The 24570-nt window shown below is 37.3% G+C and overlaps 1 protein-coding gene across 1 annotated transcript in view; it reads left to right on the plus strand.

Annotated features, from left to right (window-relative positions):
• Nucleotides 1-545: 545 nt before the first annotated feature.
• LOC307142660 (protein eyes shut homolog) overlaps nucleotides 546-24570 on the plus strand; it is a 147240-nt gene continuing 123215 nt past the window's right edge. The window contains exons 1-5 of the mRNA XM_079843687.1: nucleotides 546-683; nucleotides 11965-12798; nucleotides 15016-15132; nucleotides 20328-20530; nucleotides 24157-24272. Of these exons, the coding sequence (XP_079699813.1) occupies nucleotides 12036-12798; nucleotides 15016-15132; nucleotides 20328-20530; nucleotides 24157-24272 (1199 nt within the window). The 5' untranslated portion in view covers nucleotides 546-683; nucleotides 11965-12035. The remainder of the gene's footprint in view (nucleotides 684-11964; nucleotides 12799-15015; nucleotides 15133-20327; nucleotides 20531-24156; nucleotides 24273-24570) is intronic.

A 24570-nucleotide genomic window follows, 5' to 3' on the forward strand; every position in this document is an offset into this window, starting at 1 on the left:
CACGCTACTCAATAAAACAAAAAATCATAAAAATGTCAATAAACAAAACACAGAACATTAGGGTTTACTTTAAAGTATTATTAGCAACATTCATGCACCACACAACTTTTCTGAAGGGAATGAATCATTTGAAAAAGTTTTAATACAACAGTCAGTGCATGCTTTTCTGTTATGTAATATTATTTAGTTGTTTTATTTGTAGTTACAGCAAGCATTTGCATTTCACAGCAAAGGGGTTTTAAAGGTCTAGCCTCCTCTCATGCATAGAACCACTGAAAACGCAGAGCTGCATCATCAGGAGCGTCAGGTAACCATAGAAACAGACTCAACTTATGCTGCTGATGCTGCAAAACCTCCGCCCACCGGTAAACATCACAATAAACACCCCAGTTTGTTACAACATCGTTTACATAAAATGTTTGCGTGGATTTATTAACCTTTTTATGTCGAGCATTGGTCTGCAGCATGAACTTAAGGCGCAGGCACTTGTCGTTCTGGGAACAGACAATAAAGAACAGATGGTCGCTTCAGTAGTCAGATTAAGCACGCAAAGCCGTGACGGGACTGTGACAGTCAGGGAAAGATGTTAAACGAGTTTCAGTGCTTTGAATTCACCTGGAGTGCTGTTCAAAAACCCACCGGGACAAACAAAATCCTTCTAGACTGAAGTGGAACTTTGTAAAGTAAGTTAATGGCTTCTTTGTGATATCTCTATTTTTGTCATGCCCATCAAATGGATTCTAGAATAAGCATTCATTCAGAGATTTCATTTGATAGAGAAGATGTGTCTCGTTATAATCAATGGCTGAGGGCCGATATCAGCTTAAAAGGTTAGTCATAAATTGTGAATAATACTAAAAATAGTCATCAGAATCATTTAGCATCTTTACAGAGTGCCGAGTGGATTTATCAATACTGCGCTCATGTCATATATCATATTTATAGAGCTGATGGGCTGTCAGTGGGAAAGATAAATTCACTGAATTAACTGAAAAGCTCATATTCCTGGCCTAGGCCTTTTATAAAACATGCAATATGTGGGTCAATATTTTTGTGCAGGAAGTGGCTTTATAGCCATGATTTCTTTTTTTAACAAAGAATTGCTTGAATTGGAGTCCTAAAGCATATGCTTACCCTCAACATTACTCCGGACATAGTGTGAAGGCGCACAATAAATTCACAAGTTTGAGTGCTTCAAGAAATGATTAACCATATATAAAAGCATTTGGATAATTGGATTGATTCACAAATCGATAGTGTGATCACATGAATAGCCATTAACAGCTACTTCATCATGTTCTCCTCAGCCCCTTTTTAACCTGCAATCTTTCTCTCATTCTTAAGGTCCAGGTAACGTTTTTGCTGATTCAGTCTCTTAAGAATTTGGGCTGAAGCAATATTCGGCCGCATGCTAATGTGGAATGTGATTTTATACCGGCTGAAAATGTGATTATCACAGTTTAGCTTGAACATCAGGTGGTAAAAGAGCGCCCAGATATTGGCTTCTCTGTTGCTATCAAAATGCTGATAGCAATTTCTTTATGAACTGTCAGTCAAGGTTTTGCAAATGGGTTTTTGAATTAACCCAGCATGTGATATTTTGCTCAAAACATTTCAGATAGTGTATTATCTGAATAGAGCCCTGTATAAAATGCATATGGTTGGCCAGGCAAACCATCTGGATGAGAAGGCCCACATAAATGAATTACAATACATCACATGTATTGAATTTAATGGACTTGTGTCAAAAACACCATCCATGTCTATATCTAGTCAAAAGGTTACTACTTAGCTCTTGAAAGGGGCTTAGACTGCCAGTGCTGCAAGGCTGTTCAAATAGCAGGTTAATCATGATTTATCTTTAGGACCTTTGTGGCATTCATTCTTTCTGACTTGCCAAGGCTCTTCTTTCTGGTTTGATCACTGGACACAAAATGGGAGCACTGAGGATTTCTCAGAGCAGAGAAATGAGCACTGAATTTGAACAGCAATATTCTGATGAGAGTCCGTTTTAAATGTATTTATAATTTACTTAAAGATCTCTACCAATGATTTTCACCCCTGTTTCTGGAGGCCCCCCCAACAGATTTAGCTAATCTTCCTCTTAGTAGAGCGCACCATGTCCTGAAATGAGTGTCAAATGATACATCACTTATTTGAGAACCACTCATCTATACATTTACATTTAGCAGAGGCTTTTATTCCAAGCGACTTGCAGTATAAATTAGAAACATCACAATTAATCTCCCATAAAACCCACAATATCCATAGTATTCTAGGTTTAGAAAGAAACCTTCAGCAAACAAGCGAACAGAGGTGAAATACAGACATTTTAGAGGTGAAACCAAATATACACCATTAAGAGTTAGAAAGAAAAGGCCTGTGCACCTCAGAGTAAAAATAAATAAATGAATAAAACAGGGATGCATGAGATAAATAAAAAAATAACAAATAAGGTCAGATTCAGTTAGACACACATTTGCAATTATGGGGGGAAAGTCCCGTATGCACGATGTATAGCTGAAATTGTGAAGGGGAAAATCACTATAATAAAAACAAAGTCACAATAATAGTCACATTGTGACATACAAAAATCTAAATTACAAGACATAAATGTACAATTACCTTTATTTTTTATTCTTAGATAAAAACAGGCTTTCATTTTGATTCAGTTAAGACATTAAAAAGTACCTGAAGTACTGAGTTGAGTTTTTGTATATAGCTTAAAAGCTCTAATAAGACTATTTCTTGTCTGAAATAGTCTATTACTTTACTTTTTTTTTAATTTTGCATCCTACATACCAACTTTTAAACTGTAGATCTGAAAGGTACGGCTACAGTTCATTACAAACCTTGTTGTCTTTCTTAACATTGTGATTTTATGGACCAAGCGTGCCACACGAGTCCTGAAAAGTGAAGCCAAAGCGTCTTGATCGCCCCTCTCCATGTAATGTAATGGGACGTTAGACGATCTAAACAATCAAATTACACTTCAAATAAATGTTTTCCATTTTCCATACATTCTGTCATTTTAGGCAGTTTTCATCACGCTGATTTTAGTTCAAGTGTTTGTTCTTTAAATAATTTAGGTTTTAGTTAGTTATTTGATGCTTTAAAAACGAAGGTGTGACGTTATGATTGACAGCTGAGATTGACAGCTTCTCTGAGGGAAGTGGTCACTGAGGCAGCAACAGACATTTTCGGAAAAGTGCGTCGTCCATCTTTTTTTACAGTCTATGTTATGGACTGTTTAAGCCGTCTCTTACGTAGGCCTAACTAATAAATGGTATTGTAGGTTATGAGGGTCTGGTTTCGATGTATCTATTGATTGTTGTCTATTTCGTGCATGTGAGCAGCTTCCTTGTTATCTAGGCTGAATGCTGAATCATTGGCCACTCAGGCAGCCTGTATTTGTGTGAGACCATTAGGGCTCTTTGTAGCTCGTGTTAGCCCACCCCAAACAATCCTGCCTCAATCAATCAGGTTATTTTTAACAGCTTCGCATACTTTGGAGTATGTAAAAAAAAAAAAAAAAAAAAAAAAATTCTAAGTTTGCTTTTGCATTTAGCCTCTCAGTGTAAAGCAACACTTCACTCTTTTGGCAAAGAAGTGCCCTTTTTCAGGTCTCCCTTTTTCCTTCGCAGCAGAAATAATTAGCTTCTGATTGCGCTATGATTAACATCCCCATTTCCGGAGCGACTGGTCCAAGCTCCAAAGAAAAATATGCTTTCTGTACAGTGAGATAATATCTGTCCAAACAGATTAAGGATGTGTCCAACCAGCATGTCCGCTCTTCGGCGGGAGACCCTGTGCTCTAATTAAAGTCACATACTTTCGGAGAAGATGAGATATTTGCATAATTACATTACACAGCAGTGGCTGTTAATTTCTGATACACTTTGAAATGCCAAAGCTCGAAGGAACATAATTAGAAATCGGAAGTTGACCGATTTCGTTCAGTGTCCATTACTTCATAGTCTTGCTTTAGTGTGTTGCCTCATTCCACTTGCCTTTGTTGAGTTGGAGCATAATGTCATCATTCCTACCATCAGTGTTCAAGCTGTTTTCATTGTGTCTTGGCTTTGAACTGCTGAATCTGAGCTTTCTCGTGTCCCTGTGGCATCCATCTGCCAGTAGACGACGTGGTGATAGTGCAGTCTTGCCTCTGGCTCCACGCACAGGAAGACTCTCAGTTCTCTATATCTGTCAGCCTTCCATCTATACGCTTTGATCACACAGCTCTGGGATAGATATCGCTTCTCTGTCAAGGGGACACACAGTTCCTTGACAGATATTAAAAAAAAAAAGTTGGGAGTTAAATGCAGGGGCAAGAGAAGGGTTTGACATGCAGATCCGCTCAATAAACAATCAGTGCTAATCTTGTGTCAATTTGTATTTAAATAGAATGAATCTGATTCGAAAGATTAGCCTCCTCTCTCTGCCATGGTCAGGATACACACAGTACAGTGGCTCCAGGGAGAATTTGACACTTTAGCTTCGCTCAGATTACAAAATGTCAAACCAAGTGGCTTTTTTTTTTTTTTTAAAGAGAGAGAGAGAAAGAAATAGACCTAGCACACACTTTTAAAGCAAATCATTTCACAAATGACATTCACAAAGCATTTCACAGAATTTCTGACCATTACCTTATAAAAATCCAACTTTTAAATCAAAGTTATTAGAGTCTCAGGAATTCGACAATACTCATGGACAGAGTTTTGTTAGGTTGGTAATGTATTTGACTCGACTTGACAAGTCTAACAGATATACCCAATGATTTTGCAGTAAATTTCTTAAAATGCAATTTATCATTGTCAGGTTGTTAAGCTGTGTATGCTAAATTTAATGCTAAAATTGTGTGTATTATGACCCACCGGGACCTGATGTGAGATCCACTAATCATAGAGGTTCCCAAATCTCAATCGATTTTTTTAATAGTTTCAATGAATGGAGAATATCTTGGGATATGCAGGGATACTCAAAATGAAGTTTTGAAAGCACAGGAAAGCGCTCTCTGTTGAACATCCACAATTCATGGCACTTCAATTTTCTTTTCTTCATTTGTTGAGCAAATCCCAGGGACCCTGCAAAATTTTTTGACCACCCATTTCCATCCACAGCAAAGTTGAAACCGCCCGCTCCCACAAGATTTGCGTTGCGTTCCGTGGGGCCCCAATCCCATTGCAACCCCCTAATGTACAATTCAAACTTAAGATAAACCGGTTCAGACACTTTCCCCTGGTTTCACAGACAAGGCTTAATATAGTCCCATGCTAAAATGCATGTTTGATCTGTTTAACTGGAAGCAACTTGCACTGGTATATCTTAAAATATGTCACTGCCATTGTTTTGTTTCAAGATTCAAAGATTTTTTTTTTCTTTTTTCTAAGACACGTTTATAAAAGCTACTTAAATGTCCTAATTAAACTAAGACCTAATCCTGGCTTAATATAAGCCCTATCTGTGAAACCGGGCCTATGTGTCTGTCAAACCAGATAATGTGTAATGCTGCGTTCACACCAAACGCGAATAGAGCGTCTGGCGCGAGTGATTTCCATGTTAAGTAAATGGAAAGGCGCGTTGGCGTGCGTCTGGAGGTCCTGTGGCGCGATAGACGCGGTTCACGTGGCGCGATGGACGCGATTCCGCCTCATTCGCACGTCCATTTCGTCTTGCGCGATACGCGCGTTATGCGCAAGTGGTGCTTTTTGTGCATTCACGCGTTTGAAGGGAATTCGTGTCTGACGCCAGAGTTTAAAAATCTGAAATTTGCAGTCAATTCGCGCCGCATTAACCAATCAAGAGCCTGCTTGCTGCTGTCACGTGGTAAAATGACGTGATGAGAAACCCTGCATAATTAAAAAATACTACTATTGTGTCACAAAATGTAGTTTTAAGACTTTTTCAGGTGAGAATGTAGTTGTTTAAATCTCAAATCTGTGGTTTATTTATAAAGAGAGCACCTATTTAAAAAAAATTATCTTGTGTTTCTGGAGTTGTTAGCTCCAGTGGATCACCGGGCACTCAGCGCTCATTAACCCAGCACGAGCAGCCTTTCCTCGGCCAGTCCTTCTGACATCTGCCGCTGGCTCTGATGTCCTGTAGTGGTTCGTCTTGTGTGAATCTAATGGGCGATCTTTGGTGTCATGAATCTATAATTTGTTGTCTGCCAAATTGTTTTGACTGAGGGCAAAGAGAAGTTTCATAACTTTATTTTTTAGGATATTTAAATATACATGCAGTGAAGATAATGTAGGAGTTGCCTGGACCACATTTGTGTGACTATTAAAGTTTAATATATATTTATAATGAATATAAAAAGAGGCAGAGTGGTGTTTTATGACATTTTCTCCTGGAGCGCCTTGAACGCCAATCTATTTTGCTTGATTTATATCGCTTGATTTATACGCACGTCCAATTCGCTGTGGACGCACGAATGGATTCAAAATGTTCAAGCGTCCAACTAGACACGGTAGATTTTGACGCTCTATTCGCGTTTGGTGTGAACGCAGCATAAGTCTAACCAGGCTTAACAGATTTGTCTGTCCAAACCAAACACAAAAATGGTGCATGTTGCAGCACAGTCACAAATCACAGCCAATCAGAAGAGTTCTCGCTGTTTGCACAGCATCAGGATGTTACTGTCAATCACAAACCTCTTAGCCCCTCCTCTGTTATTCAGCTTATCCAATGAGAATGTTTCACATCACATCCAATGAAAACGAGTCATCATTTATTCATTCTTTTTTTACCAACATTCACAGATGAAGACATGGGAATTTTCAAGCTGCAGAGATATCTACATAACACTATTCTTTTATCTGTCTTACAAGCCTGAGCAGGACCTGAGGGAGTGGGGAGACTCGGTCTGATTTAACTCCTGTTTGTGGATGACATGGAGGAATCAGGTTGCAGAAAGTGTGTGAAACAGAAAGGGAATATTTTATTTAGCACTGTCACTTGCTGTTTTTACCTTAGGGAAGCTCCAGCTTTGCTTACATCACACGTGGTCAGATGTGAGATATGAGAGAATAAATGCAAGAATAAAAAAAAAGAAGTAGATGAAAACCTCAACAGGTTTTTGCAGTTGAATCCTTCTATTTTCTAAATTACTCCTAAACGGACCAAAAATACTGAAGACTCATCTTGCACTAAAGGGCGTGTTTGATTTATTTCCCCAAATCAGACTCTCGAATGAGAATATCCCTCCTCCTAATAGCACTACACTGTAAAATCCAACAGTTGTTCTTACTAAGACTTTTTTAGTAAACTTTACTTAATGTCCAATAATTTGTTGACCTTACTTAAAACAAGTAAGTAATCTGAACTATTTGCATGCTATGCCTTCGTTACTTAGAAAACTCAAGTAAACATTAATTGACTGGTTTGAGTACCATTTTGCCAAAGCAAAAAAACAAGCGGATGGACGGGCGGACGGGCAAAGTGTTTTTGAGGCGGGGCAATTTTTTCTAGACTTATCACTCATTTCCTCCACTTCTTCTCACCATAATTGTGATTAGTGTTCCCTTTGGTTGGACACTTGGAACTTCATTCATATTATAGTAATTAACTTCCTATTCATGCAGCAATGCAACAAGAAATTGATTTCAAAACAAGGGAAGTAATATATATATATATATATATATATATATATATATATATATATATATATATATATATATATATATATATATATATATATATATATATATATATATATATATATATATGTAATATTTGTCCATTAATGATATAGAACATAACTATTTTTCATGTCAAATAATGACCTTTTAACATTTGTTTTGCTAATATTTATGGCATAACCTTTTAATTGAGTTGATATAATCCCTCTATGTTTGTCACAATATCATTTGACCATGCTCGAGTGTGTCACACACACACTTCAACATTCAGCATGCAAAACACAACAATGGTAACAAGGATTTAAAAAATTTTTTTTTTTTTTTTTTTATTATTAATACGACCTTTACTATTTTACTTGCTGTCATTATTGGGGTTATACTGACAAAAGACAAATAGTAAAATAAAGGCAAAAATAGTAAAAAGAAGCAATTAATTTATTCATGCCACAATGCACTCTGGGAGTACACTTCCTCAGATCCCAGATAGAATTAAGTTGACAAAACTTAAACGGTTTAAGTAAGAACAACTTAATGCAATTAAAAAGATAAGTGAAGTAATTAAACAGCGGTATTAATTAAAGTATTTAGTCTATTCAACTTAAAATAGTTATTAGAACGACTAATATCTTTAAATAAATTTAACTCAAGTTTATCAAGTAATCATTACTTAAATTTTTTAGGGCAACCACTTTTCTCAAATTTTTTAAGTAAACTCAACTTATCCGGTTTTAGAGTGTAGTCACAAGCAATAACAAGTTTCAACTAATGGTTCACAGTTGCAATGTAGTAATGGGCATTAAAAAATAGGGACAAGCTCTTTGACATTTTATAGTGTTTCCTGTGAGGTGAAAAAACTAAGAACAAACAATTAAAAAAAAAGTTAAGTTCAACATATCTGGACATACAGAAATTGGAGTGGCATTTCACAAGAGTCAACAGATAAAATGCAATATAATTTAATTTAACAAATGTACATTTTGTAATGATTTGTACACTGTAAAATAATAGAAAGGCTCATACCTTATGTGGAAAATGTTGGTAGTGTAAAATTAGAATTAGATGCACCAATTAATAAAATTAAGTAGAGCCTCATTAAACTGGGTTAGTTTGGACATAAGCAGCATTGAAGTATACAGTATGGTACCATCATGCCAAGATCAAAACAGCTGTCTGAGCCCATCAAAAGGAATGTAACTGAGGTTTATGAGTTTGGAAGATATTCATGCCAAAGGGGCAAATATCAGGTACTAAATGTAGGTGTGTGCTTATTTTCTTCCGCAGCGCACAACTGAACCATCTTGTTGAAGGAAATATTTCTAAATCATATGACCTTCTGCCATGAATACTGTCCTAACTTTCAGACTTTCAGTTTTGATATGCTTATTTAAGTTGAAAAAGGACATATTTAAATATTTACTTTTTGACTGCACTATATGAGTCAGGTCATTTAGGCGGTGGCTTTATCACAAGGCTACAACATACCACACCAGTTTCAAGATACCTGGGTTTATGGAAACATTGTCCTTTGTTAAGGTGTGATCAGATTTCTGTAGCGCGACACCAGATAAGAGATAAGTGACTGTATTATTGGTTATACATATACAGTACCTACAGTAATAGCACACATTAATACATGTAGTTAGATTAGATGAGTGGACTTGCGTTTATTTTGAAAGGTCTTTGCTATTGACATACTTTAATTCAGACCAATTTAGATTCCATTAAAGGTATAGACTGTAGATCCTGTAATGGCAAATCAAAAGTGGAAATTGTCTTCCTGTGGTAAGAGGCCATTAAAGTCCTTTCTAAGATTGAGCTACAGACGTCAATACTTTTAGTGGGGGCTATCTGATCTATAGCTCAAGTGCTCATTGTTACGTTAAACTGGGATAGATTACTCAACAACAACAAAATTCTGCCATCATTTACTCACCCTTATGTTGTTTCAAAATAGGTATGACTTTCTTCTGAGGAACATAAAAGAAGATATCTGATAAATGTCCATACAATGGCAGTCAAAACCCAACACCAAAGACACCAAAACTGGCTACAAATGTTAAAATGCAAGAATTTGAAGGCAAATGCAATTTAATTTCAGTCTACACAACTAGCAAAAGTGGGTGCAACACATGACAAAAACCTCAGGTGACTATGACAAGTGGAGCAGCCAGTTACTGCCCTCCTTGCCACTCGTGGTGAGAGATTTGAGGGCAATGTTTCTTCCAGGCAAGCAGTCCAAGATTGAGAGCACACAGGAAAGGAGAGTCAAATGTGACTGCTCATTAGTTTGACTAGCCTCATGCAGGCAGGTAGAGCAGAGAGCTGGCCATTTTACTGAAGTTGATTCCCCGGGGGCAGAACGATGCCAAGCTGTGGGAGAAATCCATGGTTCTGCAGGGTTGTGAAGGAGCCCTGAAACTACATTTAAAGCTTGAGCCACTCAATGTATGTCATACTGGCTGGAGGTTTTCTCATTTTGTATTCTATGCATGAGTTCCTTATTTATCCAGTTCCACAACTATTTCAGATGCTGTTTATTCCTCCACAGGAGCTACCAATTAAATTAATAATACAAATTCTGTCATTACTCACCTTCATGGTATTCCAAACTTGCATGTTGCTATTTTTTTTCTGTGGAAGACAAAAACAGAAAAAAAAAACAAAAAAAAAATTTAATTGCCCCAAAGCTCTTGTCAATACAACAACAGTTCATAGTAACAGTGTTTTTCAAACTCATTCTGTTCTCATCCTGATGTGATTGCATTTCTGTTGAACTAACTCACTTAAGTGCACAGTTTGGGTCCTATTGTTAATTTTTAATCATAATAGTGTCATAATTTACAAGTTAGCTAAGGTTGCTTGCTGATAAGATGAATAAATAAGCTTTCCATTGATGTATGGTTTGTTAGGATAGGACAATATCTAGCCGAGATACAACTATTTGAAAATCTGGAATCTGAGGGTGCAAAAAAAACTAAATATTGAGAAAATGGCCTTTAAAGTTGTCCAAATGAAGTCCTTAGCAATGCATATTACTACTAATTATAATTTTGATATATTTACGGTAGGAAATTTACAAAATATCTTCATGGAACATGATCTTTACTTAAAGGGCTACTTAAAATATTTATAAAAGACAGATGCACTGTACCGTTTTTTCCCCCGAAAACAGTCGAGAGCGCACACACACACACACGACTAATACATTCTTGGCATTATCCCTCCCTGGATAACTTTCTATTCAATATACGTTTGTGTTGTTTACATGATATGCACTTACACACCGATAGCCAACAAAACATAGACATTTGATGCAGTTTCGCTCACCGGTTTCGACTCCTGACAGGGAACAAACAAACACACTTGAGAACTCTGTTGCTGCTCCGGAACTGCATCCGCTGTTTAACGCTGGGTTATTTGGGAAGATGAACAAGGTTATCTTTCCCTCAAAACCAGAAACACACTTCTTTAGTGACATTGTTGATTTCGTGGTGCCAGCATATTTGGCACAGAAATACTCTGTCATACGTCCAACTCACTTTTTGACATTTTAGAATCTTGCATGAGAACACTTTTACAGTGTAAAAAGTCAGAATGCATGAAATAGCATTAGACCCCCCCCCCCCCCCCCCCCCCTTCCCCTTATGTCCTAATGATTTTTGGCATAAAGAAAAATTTATAATTTTGACCCATACAATGTATTGTTGGCTATTGCAACATATCTACCCGTGCCACTTATGACTGGAGTTGTGAATGTGATTTTGCAGTCTATATTGAATGTGAATTTATTTTGTGTTTCAGAAAAGATGAATCACTGTCTGGCCAGCTGAGATTTTGTTACATATAAAGGTGATTTGAGTGTATATTAGCATCGTTTGTAGTTTGCTTTTGGGATATTTTGGCAAACGGTGACATCAGACATAACAACTGGAGTGAGTCCTCACTGCTTTCATTGCAAAAACCTAGAGTGCGAACAGTGTAGTCCAATTTGTGAACAAATTATGAGCTGTTTATTGAATCAAGTGAATCATACTGTGCAACAGTGCAATGGCCAGAAGTGTGGCCAAATGTACCAGAATCTTATTGAGAGTTTATTAATCAGTATTTGAATCGAATCAGACAATCTGTATCGACACCAAGCCCTAATGGCGATTGTATGACAGAAGCATACCAATACTTCAAAAAACAACAGAGTGAGTGAATGAATGAAAAATGCTAGAAAATATGCTATGTTTCTTAGATACATTTATGTTTCAATTATTAATTTTAAAGGCTGTAATCATGCTGTTAATGAATTTGAATTGAATGTATTTGCTTACAGACAAACTGCAGACTGAAGAAAAGCATCAAGTGGATAAATAAAGAAACTGTCAAGGTTGAAGAACGACAAACATGAGAAACCCAGACATAGTTATCATTGGCTTCCTGCTCAGCTGTGTAATAAATGGCACCATCTATGGCCAGATAACCTGCCGCAGAGCCACGTCTCGTGAATGGCACCCTCACCCAAAGAACATCAGCGTGAGGTGGACCCTCATGGAGAACACCTGCAGCAGCTTGACCCAGTGCTGGAACAGACAAACAGAAACAAATGGATACTTGTGGACAACCGGGCCATATCAATTTCCTCAGCTTTGCCCACTGGACCTCCAGCTTGGAGATGTGATGCTTGTTTCTGCTGACAGAAAGCTGCAACAATATGGTATCCACCTAATCAATGTCTCCAAAGAGGAGTTTGAAAACTGCTTGATTTTAGAGCCAAGAAAGGAGCAGTTGGTGTTTGCCAACAGTATTAATGGTACTTTGCAAGTGGAATCGAAGTGGCTGGCATCTGGTATGAATTACTTCACGGTCGTTCATAGAGGCAGTAGTCATCTGTGTAGGCTTGGCCTACGCATTGCACTTCTGGTAAAGCCTCAGCACTGCCAGAGCTCACCTCTTCTTCGCCTGTGTTCGGGTAAAGGTCAATGTATAACAACATTTAAAGACGATTCATTTAGCTGTCAGTGCCACAAACAATTTTCAGGGCAATATTGCGAGAACGTTGATGGATGCTATGAACAGCCCTGTTTAAACGGAGGCACCTGCGTGAACAAGAGAACTACCTACACAGATCTCCCACCTTACGAATGTCTTTGTCTTGCTCCATTTACAGGTGAGGAACTCTAGTTTACTCTGCAGAAGTGAGCATTTGTCTGTTGTTTAGTAAATATCATTTTCATAACTTAAAAGAAATGTGCAGGCTCAATACAAGTGAAGCTCAACTTGCAGCATTTATTGCATAAAGCAAAACTTTTCCCTGCAGTTTACTTCCATAGTAAATGACATACAACCTGACATTTTTATTTAAGTTTAAATCATATTCTGTTGTAATCAAAATTATGCCACAAATGCTGTCGACTGAGGTTAACGTAAGCTTAACATCCCTTTAATGCAGAGTCCATTATGAATCCATGCTGACCTTTCAATCATAATGGATGGGGGGAGGTTTAATGGGTGTCCACCCACCTACACAGAATAGCCTAGTTTTTTTGAAGACGCGTATTTATTATTTATCGGTCATAATTGCAAGCGCTCCACATTTAGCACTGTGCAATTATTTCAAAACCAGAGCCCCCATGGACCATTTTTTTGAATAGGTGTTTTTGAAATGATTTTACCCCCCCCCCCCCTAATCATGCTAATTATTCTCATATGTTTTTGTGCCACCTGAAAGCATTCTTTAATTGCATGATATTCAATAGTTTTCCTCCTCCTACCATTTGATTTTCTTTTCCCTGTCTTGCTTGTCAATAAAATCGGCATCCAAATGTTGTTTAAATGTTGGTCTCTTGGTGAGCAACAAGGAGAATAGAATATTCAAAGTGGTGTAATGTTGTCATACTAGCTAATGTGGTTTGTTTTTATGTCTGCTGAATAATTCATTGTACTTCTGTGAGAAGTACTACTGGAGGCATTCCCTAGAGACCACTGGGTACTATGTACAACTAGGCCAGTGTGATCTGAGTCAGATTAAAGCAGAGAACTCAAACTGATCACAGTTGGTGCGGGTATATATATATATATATATATATATATACACCAATCAGGCATAACATTATTGTCCTAATATTGTGTTGGTCCCCCTTTTGCTGTCAAAACAGCCCTGACCCACCGAAGCAAGGACTCCACAAGACACACTATTTTCCAGATACACAAAGGGTAACATTCAACCAGTTTTAATGGTCAAAATAAAAAAAAATATTGGGTGGGTGGGGTTATAGACTTGGTCGGTGTCGTGTCATAGCTGGGGGCGTGGCGTGGGGCAGAGTTGGCATGGGGGAAAAGCATGGCATTAACCCAGTATAGCCTATAGAATCACTTCTGCAGCTGGACAGAGCATACATAGAAAAACTGATCCGTATTGTGTCGGATTGTCCGTAAACTATCTGTGACTGTACAAACGACCCAACACAATGGCCAGAGGTGTAATTTTCTCTTCAAAATACATGCTGCTCCCCCATATTACATGACATGCCTACTTCATAAATCACTTTTCAATAAAGACGTTTTATTCAGTGTTCCTGAATTTAATGTATTTAAATGATGTATTACATACATTTAACATTTTAAAATAGTCATAAAACTTGTCTTGTGCTATGAAATGGATATTTTTCTGAATGTCTGTTTATTTATTCGTTTTTCTTGTTAGTACAGCCATGCACAAATTATTACTTCAGATTCTGACCGGAAATAGTAGACCATCCAGATATCTTTGGAATACTCATTTCAACATTCTATGATTTGGGACATATTTTCGAATGTTGCTTACAAATTATCCGCTGTCAGGTTCAATTAAAAAATGGCACCTTTGGAACATCGCTGTACGTTGACGTCATTGACGCCCGACACTATTGGGTTGTCTCGTTTCACATGACCAATCGCGTCGGTGCACGCTTTAAAAACGCAATGCTGGAATTTGATATATTTAAACACGACGATATAGTAACTTGAATAATGGCTTACATTTCACTCTGCTCCTCACAGAAAGCAATTTATTTAAAAAGGCTTGTGAAATTTCTCATCTTTTCATGGATTACTTGTCTTTTTTTAGAGTTTGGCTTTTCAAAAAAGCATCCACTTTCCTTGAATCGCAAATACAATGACAGGAAAATAATACTGCACTGGATAGGTTTTTTCTTTAATATTTGGTGATATTTACAATTTTTGCAAAGTTCAAACCATATTGCATTATGTGAAGTTTAGTAAAGTCAATATTAGTGTAGTTCTATATCACTGAAGAAAGAGATAGGGAATTATTGAAATCAGAAAGACAGAAATTGCATGTACTGAATATTATGCATGGATTCAATATTATATTTTCACACCATAGGTGTCAACTGCTCCGAAATTACTGGGCATCAAAATTGCAGCAAATGGTGCAAAGAAGGAGCTTGTGTACAGGTCTCAACAACTTCCTACAGATGTGAATGTTTCACAGGATATACAGGTAAGTACGGTTACAGTTTTTGCTTAAAATCAGAATCATTTTTAGAAAGCCACTGTGTATTATGCACTTCACAAAAGAGTGATATTTCTTCTGAGGTCCAGTAATGCATGTTTAATTTTTTACTGTTTGGCTTCATTTGACTCATTGTGTTTTGATAATGAGTCATGTGATTAATGATGGGTCATTTTGGGTGCCTTCACAATGGCAGCGCAATTATGCAAACTCAAATCTGAGTGAGGCTTTTTTTTTTTTTATCTCTACGCGCATTAAGCAGTCTTTCCTAAGTGATGAAGCGGATTTGAAAAATGGAACAATTGAAGCCTTCATATAAGAAAGTCTTTAGAAGATTCTTGGTGCATAAATTGCCAATTATTTAATAAAGGCTTTAGCTGTGGCTTCATTTGAGTGATATGCTTAGTTTGATAAAACTCATGAATGAGGCCTTTCCTTTAGAAAAGCATTGGAAATAAACAATTTATGCTCAGGAGTCCTTCCCAGTCTGTTTATGAGGCAGGCTTTTGGAAAGTAATGAGTCTCATTTGCTTCTGTAAAACCATTGCTAGGCTAATGAGCATCTCACCCATAAATGTGTAACAAAAGTCGCACGGTCCCTTGGGTGTTCCCGATAATAACATCATGATAAAGTCTCCAGTCTGAGGTCCAGGTGGCCTTTGCTTGTTGATTAATTGACTTTTGTGTAACTGCTGTTTGTTCAAGCAGATAGCAGCCTCTAATGTCATGTCAGCTTTAATGCGCAAGAAAAATGTCTAACAGATTTAGGACAATGATAAATTTTCACTTGAGATTAAACACTCAATCCCATGAAAACTGGCCTCTTTTGAGAATACTACAACATTCGGTGTTTAAAAAAAAGGCAGCATCTTACTCAAATCCTTTTAGTTTTTTGTAAAAAAAAAAAAAAAAAAAAAAGATTCTGCAGAATCTGTGAAAATGTGAATAATTTTAACAAAACAAGAGATATCAAACAAAAAGCTTTTTTTATTTTTTTATTTAGTGCTGTCCTGGATAAGACATTTTACTTTTTTGTATACATGTAGTCCACAAGACAAAATAAATGCTGAATTTATAAAAAATGACCCCATTCAAAAGTTTATGAACCACTGATTCTTAATACAGTGTGTCTTTACCTGTATATCCAAGGCTATTTTTGTGTGTGTTTTTTTTATGGTTGTTCTTGAGTCTCTTGTTTGTCCTGAACAGTTAAACTGACCAATGTTCTTCAGAAAAATCCTCCAGGTCCTGCACATTCTTCAGTTTTCCAGCATCTTTAGCATATTTGAACCCTCTCTAGCAGTAACTGTATGAAGGACAATTGAGGGACTCAAACACAACTATTAAAAAAGGTTCAGACATGCACTTATGCTCCAAAAGGAAACATGATGCATTAAGCATACATTTTTCTTATTTTGTTTGAATTTTTTTTTTCACTTAGTACTGCATTTTAGAAGCAACAGAAGATACTTGCATGTTTCCCAGAAGACAATTAAAAGTACAATTTACCTTAATCTTCGAATTCAAAAAGTTTTCACCCACCGGCTCTTAATGCATCATGATTCCTTCTGGAGCATCAGTGAATGTCTGAAAATATGCAAAATATGCTGAAAACGAAAGAATTTGCAGGACCGGGAGGTTTTTTTCTGAATTTACCTATATATACTCTTAAGAAAAATTATTCTAAACAGTACCAAATTAGGGTTTTATATGTTATGTATTCGTATTTTTGGTCCTTTATCTGCCTTTTCTCATAATATCTTGTTGCCTCTATTTGGATTTTTAAAAAACATAATTAGATTAAATAAAACCCAGCATGTTGTTTCAATTAGGTACTTTTATTGACATGGAAAATTGTAGAAAAATGACAGTGCTCTAACAACAGTTGTTAGCTGAATACATTAATAAATAACAATTTACATCGAACATGCTATAGATGAAGACCAAGTTCCAGTGAAATATCTTCACAATCCTCTATGATGTCTTTACTGTACATCCATCATTATGTGTGTATTCTGAGTGGCAGTTTTTCTCTGCAGATGATGAGGTTATGGTACGTGACAGCATCTGACATACACAATTGAGTTTAGTCTCTACCATTTGATTATAGTTATGTGTAGTTGTAGCTGAGCTCCAGATAATCAGTAATGAGGTGACTTTGACAGTTACAGATTTGAAAAACAAAAAGGCGTGAATAAAGAACTCTAAATGTGAATCATCAGACCAGGCCACCTTTTCCATTGCTCTGTGTTCCAGTTCTGATGCTCATGTGTCCACAGTTGGCGTTTTCGGCATGTGTGCATGGGCACCCTGACTGGTCTGTTGCTATGCAGCCCCATACACAACAAACTGTGATGCACTGTGTATTCGGACACCTTTCAATCAGAACCAGCATTAACGTTTTGCGCAATTTGAGCTACAGTAGCTTGTCTGTTTGATCGGACCACACGGGCCAGCCTTCGCTCCACACGTGTATCAATGCGCCTTGACCCTGTCGCCAGTTCAACGCTGTTGCTTCCTTGGACCACTTTTGATAGATACTGACCACTGCAGACCGGGAACACAGTTTTTGAGATGCTAGGACCCAGTCGTCTAGCCTTCACAATTTGGCCCTTGTCAAACTCACTCAACTCCTTACGCTTGCCCATTTTTCCTGCTTCTAACACATCAACTTTCAGGTCAAAAACCTTCACTTGCTGTGTAATATATCCCACCCACTAACAGGTGCCGTGATATCAGTGTTATTCACTTCACCTGTCATAATGTTATGCCTGATCGGTGTATATATAGTTTGATTATAGAATATATATAATATTATTTTGTTTAATACGGCTTAAAAGTCCAGGACTGCAGTGAGATGTGACAAGAAGCTCCATGTTGGACTGTTGGAGATTAATCCTAAAAATCTTGTTCCACAAGCATCTATGAAGGTAATTGTTGGTAAGGTTTTGAAAATAAAATATTTGTGTCTGATTTTCCTTTATTGCAGTCACATATTAGTAATGATTCAGCTCAACTAGATGGCAGATAACCACAAGATCTGTTGCCCTGTGACTTCTGTACATCAGCGCAGTCTCTCATTCCATATTCTTGGAGCACCTTGTGAGGAACTGAAAGTAACTGGTCTCCAGTTCTGCTCTGTTTGGGCACCCTGTGGAGCCAGCAGCGCTCTGACTTTGCCCAAGCTGTCACCCCATTAATCATAGTGAAGTTAACGGCTGGCCCGGTTCCGACTGCCCTCACGGACCAGAGCCTACACACACATAATAATGAGGCCCACTCGTGGGACACTTCAAATGAGATTTTCTTTTGATTCCACTCTCCTGTGTACCTCATTCAGACTGCCAGGGTTTTTGTATCCGCGTGTTAGGAAATTAATAGGATATGCCCTATTGGGTACACTATTAATTTTGCTATTCACCTGCCCCATGGTTTTTGTGGAAATTCAAATCCGGTAATTGTCTTCGTTTCTGAGTGGTTTTAATAGCAAGGTTGGCTTCTGATTTGGATGGGTATATATATATATATATATATATATATATATATATATATATATATATATATATATATATCAAGGTAGTGCACAGCAGGGTGGCACTATCTGTTTCATATCACTGCTTTAGTGCTTTTATGATTTATCAACCTTCATGAAGTCCTCAACATTTATCAAACATTGAATCATGTAACTATATGATGCGCATTATTATTTCAAAGACCTCCTACAAGGGATTGCTGCCAATCAGAGTTAGTTATTGTAGAAGAATAAAAGAATATATCAAGCTTTGTGTTTTATAATGTCAAGAGCTTTTTATTTTCAATTTCCCTCTGTAGATCCCTGAGAAACACTGCAGAGAGACATACACTTAGATTGACACCCAGTGGTGTGTCCTCAAAAGCAGCTGGGTGCTTCTGGGACTGATGACCTTTGTATCATCCTGTGAGCTTAACACACTGGAATATGCTTTAAAAAACTGAACGACAAAAGGAAAACGCAGTAACAAGGAAGATAAATGAGTTAGCTCTTGCTGAGGAACATGGAGGGGAGAAAAAAAAAAGCAAAAGCAAACAGAGAACCACTAGGGAATAAAATCAAATCATGTTCACCTTGAACCTACAGTGCTGCATAGTCAAGTCTAAATTTAACCTGCGTGGAGCGGAAATCAGACTGATGTTCCAATCCAGAGTTACCTTAGAGGAACCTGCAGCCTAGATGTTCTCGGTCCAAAACCTTCAGCCAGTATGATCGGGTTGTTCGGTTTACGGACGACGAGGCTATAATTTGGGCCCTTGAACCTCCACATTAGTGAAGCATTCTGAGAAGTGGGAGGGCGATATGAGTTTTATGTTCTCATTTTTCATCAGACAAAATGAGAGCCATGGGACGCCACGCTGAGACTCTCAGTACTATTGATATGCTGGAGTAATTGTCCGCTGTCATTGCAGTCGTAAAGTTTGAACATTTGTTCTCACTAAGCAGTTAGAAGCTTACAAGAAGTCTTAAATCATACATTTGAACATGATTCTTTCTACAATTGTTTTTTTGTAATTATTATTAATAATTTGAATATGCTCTGGTAAACAGAAGAACATAAATGAATAAACATCTTCACTTATGCAAAAGATCCATAGAGGGAATGTGCTGTTGTAAATCCCATTATGATTTAATTTAATCGTTGACACAAACCCAGTGTAGGTAAAGACAAACATAATAAAGTTGAAGCAAAAGTAAAGAAAAGCTCAAGTCAAAGTACATAAATCCAACAAAGCCCAAAACATAATTTCCAGTATATTTTTTTAGTATCTACACTACTCTAAAAGTTTTTCCACAGGTGAGGTGAGTTGTTGCTATAATGAAAAAAGTAACAATGTTTGATCAGGTTTGATCATTTTGTGTGGCTGGATAACTATTGTAAAAATGTAAATAACAGGAAGAACTGGTAAATAAACAATGCATTGTATTGCACTTGTTTTTAATTTTTTTTTAAATTATTTTAAATATTTACAGTATATAAAATTTTTATTTTATATTACAGCTTCAATCATTGCATGTAGTTTAAATTGGTTCTAAATTTCACCCTAAGTTTGCAAATATATCTGATATATCATGATTTCATCATCAAAGAAGCATGTGTTTTCATTCATTTTAATGATGATCATTAAATATCTATTCATTCGCATTGCAGGTACTTACTGTGATCGAAAGAGGCTCCTCTGTGATTCAAACCCGTGTTGGAATGACGGTCGCTGTGAGGAGACTGCAAATGGATATGTTTGCACATGCCCAGGGGGTTTCACAGGTCTCAACTGTGAGACCACCACTGAGGTTGACAGCTTCTGCAAGTCTAACGGATGTCAATTGGACGAAGTCTGCGCCATAGACAAACTTGTGAGGCCTTTTCTTTTTTTTTCTTTTTTCTACATTGCTCCTAATGCTGTTTTTTTGCCCGAGAGAATGTGATTAATTTGAAATGCCACATGCAAATTTCTGTGACACACCTGAAGCGGATCAGCCTGTGTCACGTTGAAGGTTACAATAACCATTAATAATTGTTTTGATAGCAGAATGGGCATGTCATATGTAATATTTTTTTTTTATTGAGCTTGAGCAAGTTGTTGCATATTCATTATAGCTCAAAAAATGAAATTATGGCACATTTGTGCCATGTTCACTTAGAAATGTTTCCCCAGATTGTTACAGTTACAGTCTGCTGTTCATGATCCATTACTGTAATGAAGAGATGAATTTAGAAGAAAGTAGGCCAGTGGCAGACTAATTGTCTTGTGTGACCTTCATTTACTTGGTAGTGGAATTCAGCACATGGGCCTGTCCGAAGAAGATTCTCATGAGGTACCTTAGTCATTTGAGAGCATGGCCAGTAAAGATAGACTTTAATCTTTCTCTAACACACATACACACACTCAGACACATTAAATTGATTTGTTTGACATTGATTTGGTCTGTCTGAGACATTCTCCTAAGAGAGCTCATCTGTATGAAAATGAAATAATCCTTCACGCCGCTCCAGAACTGCACCGATGCTTATATCAGTGGGAGTCTCCGTATTACTTTCATCTGGGATTGTTCTTGGCTTCTATTACTCTTCTTTGAATGACTGAGTCAGAAATATTATTGATGTCAGGATCGGTTAGTGAAAGCCGGAGAGCAAAACCAGCTAATGACTTGTCTATTGTACTGCTTTTTCAGCCCTGGATTCTCCAATGCTGGTTATTTCCCTGGTTTGTCATGATCAGCTCCAAAACATTTTTATGTTCTAAGTCACTAATTTTGTTTGTCCTGTAGGCAATCCAAGGTTACCAACAGGGTGTCTGTGCTAGTGCCAGAGCCGGTGTCCAATCTGGCCCCGTTCTGCACGTTTCCTCTGAAATAAAGGTGTTTCTGCTGGTCTCAAACCAGGAAGCAATAACATCAGTGGTCATGGGACAGGATAATGTCCTCAACAAGTTTTTGAAACAACTAAAAATAATAATAATAATAATAAATTGCAGGTAGTTTAATCAAGCAAATCTTAAAGCAGTTAATTAATAAAGCAGTTAGTTAGGGGTAATCAGTTTTCGGTATCAAATTAGACCAATCTACGTTTTTATGTAACTGACTTTAAGTTATGAACAGTCTTAAAGAGTCTTGTACGATTAGTCTTAGCAGTTTATGTAACCAGCCCAGCTGGAAGTGATGCACATTCAGTGTTACTTTTTTGTCTCGCTGTACAGTACAGCTACTCCAGTCGGTTTATTTTATTTAATGATTTATTTTGCAAATATAACATCAGAATTTTTTTATCACTTTTATTTTATATCTGACCATTACATCAAGGCCAACATGTGATGGCATAAAACAAATAAAATTGCTTTGAATTATATAGGGGTGGGTGACATGACCAAAATCCAATTTCACGATATGAGAAATTTTATTTCACGATTATGGCTGGACGATTAATCGAAAAGTAACCAAAATTAAGAACTTCTAAATCGACGTAATTTTCCCTGTTGGTTATTTCAGTTTTTTTTTTTTTTTTTTTATCCTGTATTATACTTTCCCCTTAAAAATATACTACTCATGTGTGTCACATGACTCCGCCCCGTCCAGTCAGTCAGCAGCATGGAAGTAACATGGAGGCGAACACTTTCGCTTGCGTCCTCACGAAAGTTTGTCAATTGTATGTGTTTAAAGGCTTGCCAGTTTGAACATTCAAGCGATTTGACACCATTCAAGAACAATATGGAAAACATCAGACTTCAGTGCTCACAAGTGATTTTCTGTGAAACAGAGAGCCGAGCCGTGTCTCTGACAACGCTCGAGCCCTGAAGCCAGGTCACTTTCACTCGCGTCTTTACTAAACTTTGTCAATTGTATGTGTTTTAATGCTTGCCAGTTTGAATAATATGTAATAAATGTTACGACCCATAGACATAATAACTGCTGAAAGTGAGCTGGTATGTTGGAGCAATAGTAATTAGCAATAGCAATTTGTTATTCTATTTTTGTAATTTAAGGGTTAGTTCACCCAAAAATGAAAATTCTGTCATTAATTACTTACCCTCATGTTGTTTGACACCTGTAAGACCTCCGTTCATCTTCGGAACACAAATGAAGATATTTTAGTTGAAATCCGATGGCTCAGAAAGGCCTCCATTGGCACAATGCACGGTTCACTCTCAAGACCCTTAAAAGGTACTAAAGATGTCGTTACAAAGTCCATCTCACTACAGTGGTTCTACAATAACTTTATGAAGCAACGAGAATATTTTTTGTGCGCAAAAAAACCCCCTAAATAACGACTTATATAGTGATGACCGATTTCAAAACACAGCATCATGAAGCTTCGAAGCGTTATGAATCAGTGAGTCGATTCAGCGGTTTGGATCGCTAAAGTCACGTGATTTCAGCAGTTTGGCGGTTTGACACGCGATCCGAATCATGATTCGACTCGCTGATTCATAACGCTTCGAAGCTTCATGATGCTGTGTTTTGATTAATTAATGACAGAATTTTCATTTTTGGGTGAACTAACCCTTTAAAGATAAGAACAAAGAAGCAAATTACAAACAATGACAAATTCAATATAACAAAAATATGAATTAACCTAGTTAAGTTTCAGATACAATAGGGCTATTTAACATGTAGTTAGAAAGTTTTAGTTTGATTGGTACAGACATGTCAAATCAGGTTTATTTTATTATCCGATACACATCCGTTTTACACCCAACTGTTTACTTTCACTTGAGACATATCCGACTAGGAACATGAAAACTCTACACAATGGGCATTTAGACATAATTGTGTGTGTATTCGACCATTCAAGGGCAATAAGATGTGAAAGAGAACTTTCTGCGCGCGCCCTTCAGCTGTGTGTCAGTCACCGTGAGCAGTGATCACTGCATTGAGTTCTTTTTTTTCACAGCTTAATAACTATTTTTAACATCAAGCACATCCCAAATTTGCAATCGCCTTCTGAGAGAGGCAGCTTTCCGTGTGTGCAGTGTGTCAGTCGAGCAGTCACTGAATTCTTTTTCACCACTTATTGCGCTGAATAACTATTTTAACGAACACGCTATTGTCTCATTCATGCGTTTCATCTCTCTAAAGTGTCAATAGTATTTTGCTACACGTACCAAAATCTATAACGATAGACATTTTATACCGTCATAACGATATATACCGTCATACAGCCCAGTTCTCAAAAGTACTAACAACGACTATGATGCATTATGCTTGTTAGCGGCTGTGTTACATAGCCAGTTACATTGTTTGCGGCTGGGTTATATAGCCAGTTACATTGTTTGGCTTTCAAATTAGTGGTAATGTGAGTTTGCAGATCCCCTGGGCCAAGCCCCAGCTCTGGCCAAGCACCAACAGCACTTGGTGAAAAAGTGTTAGGTGATGCAAATATAATGGTGTTCAAGCTTACCTTATTGTGTGATTTAGATTTCAGCATGTTTCTCCAATTGACATGTAACTAACCCTCCTTGGGGTGTTCTGTTTCTTTTATACAGAATTCCACATGCATTTGTGTAAACCCGGTATGCTGGGAGCAGGCGGAGGTGTGTGGCACTTTGCCCTGTCTCAACGGTGGCATCTGTATAGTTCAGAATGGCCAGTATCATTGCAGGTAAGAGAATTGAGAATACTCATGACTCATTAGCTCAGGCCAACAGCATTAGCATTTCTGATAAAGCCATTCTATTTATCATTTCTCTTCTGTCACAGCCTAAAGAAAACTTTAGGGATGCTTTTAATTTGAAGGTCTATAGTCTAAAGTAATTTTGCATGCTTAAAGTCAATATTGACTTGGAGGGAACTTTTTAATGAAGTATTCCTTAAATTATGTTTTAATTATCCTTGAGTGCCTGCTATTCCGATGTCAGAGTTGTGCTATTCTGTTTCCATGTCCATGTTTTGCTTTTATT

Source organism: Gobio gobio (genome assembly GCF_949357685.1).
Source record: "Gobio gobio genome assembly, chromosome: 18".
NCBI classification, from domain to species: domain Eukaryota; kingdom Metazoa; phylum Chordata; class Actinopteri; order Cypriniformes; family Gobionidae; genus Gobio; species Gobio gobio.